The sequence below is a fragment of the Xenopus laevis genome, chromosome 7L, assembly GCF_017654675.1.
Source record: "Xenopus laevis strain J_2021 chromosome 7L, Xenopus_laevis_v10.1, whole genome shotgun sequence".
Taxonomy (NCBI): domain Eukaryota; kingdom Metazoa; phylum Chordata; class Amphibia; order Anura; family Pipidae; genus Xenopus; species Xenopus laevis.
This window is the reverse complement of record NC_054383.1, coordinates 113,103,918-113,112,625: the sequence shown is the minus strand read 5'-3', so window position 1 is coordinate 113,112,625 and position 8,708 is coordinate 113,103,918. Positions and strand designations below refer to the sequence as shown.

The 8,708-nt window shown below is 38.3% G+C and overlaps 1 protein-coding gene across 1 annotated transcript; it reads left to right on the top strand.

Annotated features, from left to right (window-relative positions):
- The first annotated feature begins 375 nt into the window (after positions 1-375).
- Positions 376-7,860, top strand: cnfn.2.L (cornifelin, gene 2 L homeolog). The gene is made up of 4 exons (XM_041569540.1): positions 376-481; positions 5,507-5,621; positions 6,194-6,330; positions 7,215-7,860. The coding sequence occupies exons 2-4, from the start codon at positions 5,513-5,515 to the stop codon at positions 7,302-7,304; spliced, it is 336 nt and encodes a 111-aa protein (XP_041425474.1). The 5' UTR covers positions 376-481; positions 5,507-5,512; the 3' UTR covers positions 7,305-7,860.
- Positions 7,861-8,708: the final 848 nt, after the last annotated feature.

Here is an 8,708-nt window from a genome sequence, read left to right as displayed (position 1 = left end):
ACTCTGCGACTAATGGGGGGAGGTATAGTTGTCATTGACTAATTGGGTCTTGATATCATGAAAAGCACATGATCATGGAAATAAAGTCCAGTAATGCACAGGGCTGTAACTTGTCTCTAATTTACAGCAATAAACTTCATGGATTTATTGATGCTTAGCACCTGCGATTTTTCTGTTAAGATAAATGCATTATATTTTTAGAACACAGAGACCTGACTATGCTCTGTGATTAGGAAGAATAAGGCTCTCTTGGGTGATTATTACACAGGGTATCAGTGCTAACCCACGTTTTAAATTATATGGGTAGTTCCCAGAGAGGGACAGATAAAGAGTTGGACCCTGACCCTAGTTCAAAGCTGTTTCAGTCTCTCCCAGATTTGAGTGGCCTCTATAAATGGCAGGCATAAAGACAGGTTGCACACACATAGCATCCAGCTACTGCATCTTTCTGAGCATCTACTGAGCCAAGTCTGCAGCCCAAGTGAGTATCAGCTCTTTCCATGTCTCCTCTGCTCTCTGCACGGCAAGGAACTTGTTATGCTGTTATATTAGAGCAAACGGTATGGATTTGCTCTCCTTCTGCTTCATTTGGTTTTTACTTTCTTCACTTTCAGTGGATCTAGGAGGGATCTGAAGTAGAGAGGTACATGGCACTGGCTGTACTGCCAGTTTATAACACATTTAATTATTTAATCCCATGGGCTCCATGATTAATCTAGGATCTTTGTGGCCAAGCACTATTGGATTTAGTAGGTCCTTCAGCATCAGCCATAATCCCTGGACTGGGCTGTATGGATTGCAGTTGTAACAGTAGTGACCTTGCCTATATTTCCCAATCCACCCTTTGGATGTGTATCCATAAATCAGTTGCCTTAAGTACTGTAGCATCTCTGTCTTGTCTCTGGACTCCTCAAGCCAAGCCTTTTATTCATTCATTGCAATATTGTTCCCTTGTGGATACTGCAACCTGCTCCAAGTCCATTGTATGGCTTGTATGTGCTACTCACTTCCCTCCCTTTAAGAATGGTGTATCCTGTATGGAACCCCCAACTCAACATATAATGCTGCATACATTGTGTATAATATATCATGAGAGCAGTCTCCCCTAGAACTTCCAACCTGTTTGCTCTTCAAGATGGCTTCTCAATTGACTGCCTGGACCAAATCACAAACGATTTTAAGTGGAGTTTAATGAGTGTTTGCTTATATACAATTTGAAGGCTAATGCCACACACTGATCTTTGTAGCTGGGGGTTAGAGCCCTATCCTACATTGGAGTCTGTTATAAGTGCAAATGGCAAACGTTAAATTGGTGACAGTTTCCATTAACTAACGATACGCTCCTCAATCAGGGTAAATAAAATACACCCAATGTGCTATGATACTAAAAACAGAAATGTATGTACCATATTGTAATGTTGCAATGATACAGTATATTAATGTAATTAGAGAATACGAATAATAAATATAGTTATGGTTTGATTTATATCTAAAAAAAACAAATCAAAGTTGAGAAAATCTCTGTTATTTCTGAGAAATATTGAATTTTGCCATTTTATAACTTGGAGCACAAATTGTGCCAAAGTGAGGCAAACGTGTGCTTTGAAAATGTTGGGATGGAAACTTCCTGGATCATTCTGTAACCTTGAACTCAAATAACTCCATAAAATATGTTAGAGACAGAAATCTGCCTGGAATTTTTCCTCTTAGATTAAAGGTTAGAAAAAAAGAGCTGATATCATTTAGCTGATTTCTAAATGTTTTGGCGTTTGGCATAATTAATCTTATAAAGTAAAGGCACTAACTACTGTACCAGGGCATATATATATATATATATATATATATATATATATATATATATATATATATATATATATATATATATATATATATATATATATATATATACAAGTAGGGGACCAGTTATCCAGAAAGCTCAGGACCTGGGGTTTTTCGAATAATGGATCTTTCTGTAATTTGGATCTTCATAACTGATTAAGAAAATCATATAAACATTAAATAAACCCAATAAGCTGGTTCTGCTCTCAATAAGGATTGATTATAGCTTAGTCTGAATAAAGTACTGTTTTACAGCATTATTACAGAGAAAAAGGAAATCATTTTTAAAAATTTGGACTATTTTACTATAATGGAGTCTATGGGAGAAGTCCATTCTGCTAACAGGTTTCCAGATAACGGATCCCACATTTGGAGCTTTCTCGATAACAGGTTTCCAGATAACGGATCCCACACCTGTGTGTATATATAAATATATATATATATATATATATATATATATATATATATATATATATATATATATATATATATATAGATATATAGATTTATATATATATATATATATATATATATAGATATATATATATATATATATATATAGATATATATATCATAGTTAGGATCAAGTACAAGCTACTGTTTTATTATTACAGAAAAAAAAAGCTAATAATTTTTTAAAATGTGAATTATTTCATTTTAATGGAGTCTATGGGACATGGCCGTTCCGTATTTCGGAGCTATGAATGTAGCCACTGGCTTTGTGCAGACAGATAATTACATTCATTTGACTTTAAAAGCAAATATTTTTCAGATGATCTTTTTTTGTTTATGGTCAGATTTTTGTATATGCAAGTTAAGGTTCAGTTTCAGTTTGATATTCAGGAAAATTTGGTATTTGAACAAATAAAAAAAAAAACATTGCGCCTTTTATTTCAGCACTTAGCAGCCTCTTCTATTTGTGACTTAGTTCATTTTAACAAATCACTCCATAAAGTGTAAAAAGTTAGTATTCCAGCAGATGCTGTTAAATATAAACCTTCAAATTGCTTATACCAACCATAGGAAAGTACAATCAGGCTAAAGGGAAATGGGGTGCAGGTTATCAAGACGCTTCACTTGTTAGCTCAACTACTAAACACATGCTGCCTGATTTGCACTTGAACATTTGATTTAGAGAAAAAGAACATTTACTGTACATGCGTTTTACAACCACTGAAATTCAAAGATATTTTTCCGCCTAGTAAAATGAAAAATCACCTGCGCCAATGCACTCGCGGCGCTTTGATTTCTGAAGTCACCTGAAGTTTCCTCGTGGGGCAACTTGGGGCGACTTCGGAAATCAAATCGCCATTGCACTGGCGTTTTCTTATTATAGCAGGCGGAAGGCATGGGGAAGGCAGTTCGGGAAGATTGTCGCCCCGCAGAAGAAGTCATTAGTAACCAGGCGACTAAATCTCCCTGAATCTACCCGTGTGCCCCTGCCCTGCTGAACTGCCTTCCGCCTGCTATAATGAGAAAATTCCAGCACAATGGCACTCGCTCTTTGATTTCTGAACTCGCCTCAAAGTTGCCCCATGAGGAAACTTCGGGCGACTTTGGAAATCGAATCGCCGCGAGTGCATTGGTGCAGCCGATTTTTCATAAGGCCTACATTACAGTAGACATTATGATGTATCAGTCATTGATCAAAGTAAATCATGCCTCATTGTGTATGTAATGAAATAAGACAGTAATTATACATATGCAGGGCTACTGAGCTTGCTGTGGTTTCCACTATGATTTTTGTGTCGAGAGAGATTTTTCTTGTTACAATAAACCTAGATGAAAAAGAGTAATATGATAACTATTGTCTGCAGCATGCAATGGAAGCAATATTACATGTAACATTTGCATCTAGAAATAAAATGATTCAGTTATTATGAGCAGTGATTCTTGGCAACACTGCCAAGAAATACAACCAGATTAAGGGGAAATGTGGGCTTCCAAGCCTTAGGTTGAACTTTTGGGACTTTTTTTGTGGTTTTTCAATTTTTGGGAAGTGAATCGGAGGTGTAATAACTAAGGTGACACTGGAAGCCAGTGATCTGATTGATAAAAAAGTACGAGTAGGAGAGGTCATTATCAGTTCCAGAATGAACATATGTAGACTATGAAGGTAATTGCAACCAGAAATTAAAGAAAGATCATTTGCACAGTTAACTGGCTACTTTATTCTTCAAGGTTCAAAAAACAAACCTAGTAAATTAGTTCAAAAATAAATATGCGCAGCCAACAGCAGCCGTATTGCTAAAGTCAGTGGCAAGAATTAGAATGGGTGAGGCCTGGGGAGTTGACAATCATTAACACACAAGACCTTTGTGAACCACTGCTTCAGGCCCGGACTGGCAATCTGTGGGTTCTGGCAAATGCCAGAGGAGCTTCTATACGGCTCCATATAGTGGGCTGGTAGGAGGCTGTTTGGGCCTTTGTGTACTTGTGTACTTGGAATGACAGGGCCTATTTTGACTCCTAGTCCAGGCCTGCACTGCTTTATAATATAGTGTTTATTTCTGTCTTGTCTTATAAAAAGAAACTCCTGTCTCTGAACTGTACAACCAGAATATAAAATAATATTTACCTCTGAAAATAACTACACCCAGCTGACGTGAGGTCACCCATTCTGATTAGAAGAAAGGAGCTTCTGGCTAAATATTCAAAAGGAGTTTTTTACAGTGAGAGCTGTGAAGATGTGGAATTCTCGCCCTGAATCAGTTGTACAGGCTGATACATTAGAAAGCTTTAAAGGAGAATAAAAACCCTAAAAATAAAGATGGTTAAAAATGCCATATTTTATATACTGAACTTATTGCACCAGCCTAAAGTTTCAGCTTATCAATAGCAGCAATGATCCAGGACTTCAAACTTGTCACAGGGGGTCACCATCTTGGAAAGTGTCTGTGACACTCACATGATCAGTGGGCTCTGAGCAGCTGTTGAGAAGCTAAACTTAGGGGTTGTCACTAATTATCCAGCAGAAAATGAGGTTGGTCTGTAATATAAGCTGATGCTACAGGGCTGATTATTAAATTCTGATGCTAATTGCACTGGTTTCTGTGCTGCCATGTAGTAATTATCTGTATTAATTACTAATCAGCCTTATATTGTGACATTTCTATTCTATGTTTGCTGTATATTGTGAGTGGGTCCCTAAGCTCAGTAAGTGACAGCAGCACAGAGCATGTGCAGTGAATCAGCAGAAAAGAACATGGGGAGCTATTGGGGCATCTTTGGAGACACAGATCTTTACTGCTAAAGGGCTGTGGTTGCCTTGGGCTTGTACAGATGCCCCAAACATAATGAACAACATTTCTAGCTACTTCTTTAGTTAAGCTTTAGTTCTCCTTTAAGAAGGGGTTGGATTGCTTTTTAGCAAGTGAGGGAATACAGGGTTATGGAATATAGCTCATAGTACAAGTTGATCCAGGGACTAGTCCGATTGCCATTTTGGAGTCAGGAAGGATTTTCTGTCCCCCGCTGAGACAAATTGCAAAGGATTCAAATGGGGGTTTTGCCTTCCTCTGGATCAAGTAGCAGCTGGACGTGTCTCTTTTTTCAACCTAACTTATTATGTTACATGACTTGTCCATAACACATTTTATAGTGTTCAATGTATTACAGCACTTCTGTCTGGGTCGTCTGCTTTAAATGGAGTAATTGTTCTTCTCAGGTCACAATGTCTTATCCTGTCAGCTATGAGCCCAAGGGGGTGCAGAATTTTGCTGTCAGTGCCCCCAGCAAATGGAGTTCTGATACCTGTGACTGCTGCACCGACGCAGGAATCTGTAAGTAACAACTTTGGTGACACACAGTTAGGGGCCTATTTATTATGCTGTGTTTGAAACTAAATTGGCTGAGGGTATAAAAAGCTGTGTCAAATAAATGGTGAATTTAACAAGGGGTGTTTTAAGTTACGCCATCAAACAATTACATTGCAAAGCCGGTTGACATGTGGTGAATTATCCCACTGTTTTTTTTACACCACATAATAAATCTGCCCCTTAGTGTCCATATCTATACTATACCTAAATAACAATGAGTTACACTCCTATACAATTAGTCGTGTATCTGTTAGGAGAGAAGTTGATTGGAAGGGTCCAAAAATAAAGTTATGGGAGGCTGGGACCAATGGTTTGCTCCAGAGCTCACCAAGAGGGTAGTTACTTAAATAGGGCTCATTTATCAAATGCTAGACACTAAACGCTGTGCCTATACATGTAGGCCTTGTACCATTTGGAGAGGCAAGCTGCAACTCCTGCCATTATTTTTGCCCTCATATCTGACTGTTGGGGGATGAGGTGGGGCAAGGGGCTGTATCTAAACTGTATCTAATCCAAACTGTCTCTTGTTCCCTTAGGTCTATGTGGAGCCTTTGTACCCTGCATTTTGGGTTGTAGAGTGGCAAAGGATTACGGAGAGTGCTGCTGCCTGCCATTTCTGTTTGGCAGCACTCTTGCCATGAGGACAGGAATGAGGGAGCGCTACCACATTGAGGTGACCAGCTTTTACTTGAACCTCACTCTTGAACTTGATTGGTGCAAAAATAAATACACAGTGCATGCAATGACTTGTAAAAAGTGATCAGTATGCACATCTGGCCACATCACGACATAGAGGATTATGACATTACAACTGTCACATTGTCTGCTCCTAGAGGACTGGTCACAATTCTAATACAGGAATGATAGAGAACATATAGAACAAATGGATACGCACCACCTTTTCTCATGGAAACAGTTGCAATTAAACAGTCTACCAGTGGCGTAACTAGAGGTTTCTTGCTCCCACTCAGTTTAGGGCCCCCAAAACATTGATAAATTGACCTATTCCACCAAGATAAATTGAATTACTCATTAATTAGAGCCTTGCTTGGCCGATGGCCCTCTACACTACCAAATAATTGTGTGAGTACAGGTTGGTTGTGGGTTCACCTAATCAGATCCATTCTCTGGATTTTGATAGTAAAAGATTCCTGATGAAAAGATCACACCGTAAGAACAAACAAATTAGTTTATCTGGCTATACATTGGCATATTTATATTGTGCTGTATCTGGTCCGCTAAGCCATTGGTATGGAAGAACAGCCCCATGTTATTTCTCTATGGTTGATTTTCAAGAGCTCTAAGTCACTAACTGGTCAGGTTTTCCATGTCCACCAATCAATTATATTGTGACTATACTTTGGCCCCTTTTAGACACTCATTGTCCCCCACAGGGACTATAAATATTCAGTATTGCTGTGATGCTCATATTATATAATAAGGATCTAGTTTGGATCTTGTAAGTAGGATACATAATGTATATTCCTACATTTGCAATACCACCTGAGCTTTTTTACCCTGTTTATTCATCCAATGCATTTCTCTGTTGTATTTCAGGGCACTATCTGTAATGATTGGGTGTGCGTCTCGTTCTGTGGCCCCTGCACTCTCTGCCAAATGGCTCGGGAACTAAAGGCCAGGAACTGAAAAGACTACAAGACATTGGGGGAAGGGACATAAGGACATTTGCCTGAAGGACCTAATTACTTTTGGTTGGTTGAGACAATTTTACTATTGCACCTGTGCTGGACCCTTACATGCCGTGTAGATGGCAACACACTAGCAGTGTCAGCTATACCTGCATGAATATATTGGAACCAAATATCCAAGACAAGTAACAATTTAGAAGATAAGAACAATTAAATGGTGACAAGAAAGTCATATTTTCTAAGCTTATTTTGGCATAAATTATACCTGTACGTAAAACCTCTGTAATGTCACACCTGACATTGGCTGACGGGTGTTGTAGTGTAACCTTCCAGCCACAGTTGGTGGATCCTCACTGCAGAAGACCTGGACTTTCAAACATTATCATGACCTAGTGACCAGCATCACATCAGTATGCAATATTGTTATTATCTTATAGTCATTAAGGGGGTTATTTGCCAAAACTCATTCTCATCATTTCTCGACCAACAAACTCGACCAAACTCCCATCCACGATTTTACCATGTTTATTAATAAAATAACTCAACAAATTTTACTCCTGAATCGCTTGATTTTTTTTAGGCATCACCTGAAAACCCTGAATTTTTCAGATTATTGTATGAAACCCAGGGCAGACCACGATATCAGATTGGAAAAGTGACATCTGCCATTGACTTCTAAAGGAGGTTTGAGGGTTGACTTTTAGCAGCTTAGGCGTTTAATACATTTTGAAAAATTCAAGGTTTTTTTCCCCTCCAAAAAAAAAATTTTCGCCTTTAAAAGCCCGACCAGAAAAAATTGAGCTTTAATAAATAACCCCCAAGTATCTATATATCCCATGGGGCTGAATTGCTCAAGGGCGAAAAGTCGCCAGCGACCGCTTTTCACTAGTGTTACTTCGACAATGTGAGTATTCTTTAAATCTTGAACCACCCCTAGCTCATATATATATAACTAGATGTAAAAGGATTTGAAGCAAATAACACGTAAAAATAGTAATAAAATGAATGTCCCTTATCTCTATAGAGAATTGTACACACTTTTGTTTTATTACAGATGTACACAGAAAGATAAAAGTCTTGCTCCCTGAATGCTTTAAGGCTCACCAAGAAAGGGCCAAAACACAGAAATGAGATCCAGTAAGATAATTTGGCTGCTGTCCAAAGTCATATTTCTAATTCCCATGAGTGCAATGTGCAAAGCACAATGGGTACAATAGAGAGGGTGACATTATCTATTGTCTGTTGCTTCTATAGAAATGCAGCTCCTAAAACACAACCGAGAATGTAACTACTGCAAAGGAATACGTATTGCAACGTTTATAACTGTCTTGAAGTTATTACATAACTCCAACAAACCAGTGGCTATGGGTGATAAGACTTAGGGAAAGAACACCCTGTGAGC

Coding starts and splice junctions, on each gene's coding strand:
- cnfn.2.L (XM_041569540.1), top strand. CDS start 5,513: ATGTCTTATCCTGTCAGCTATGAGCCCAAGGGGGTGCAGAATTTTGCT. Junction 5,622..6,193: donor CTGCACCGACGCAGGAATCT/GTAAGTAACAAC, acceptor TTGTTCCCTTAG/GTCTATGTGGAGCCTTTGTA. Junction 6,331..7,214: donor GGGAGCGCTACCACATTGAG/GTGACCAGCTTT, acceptor GTTGTATTTCAG/GGCACTATCTGTAATGATTG.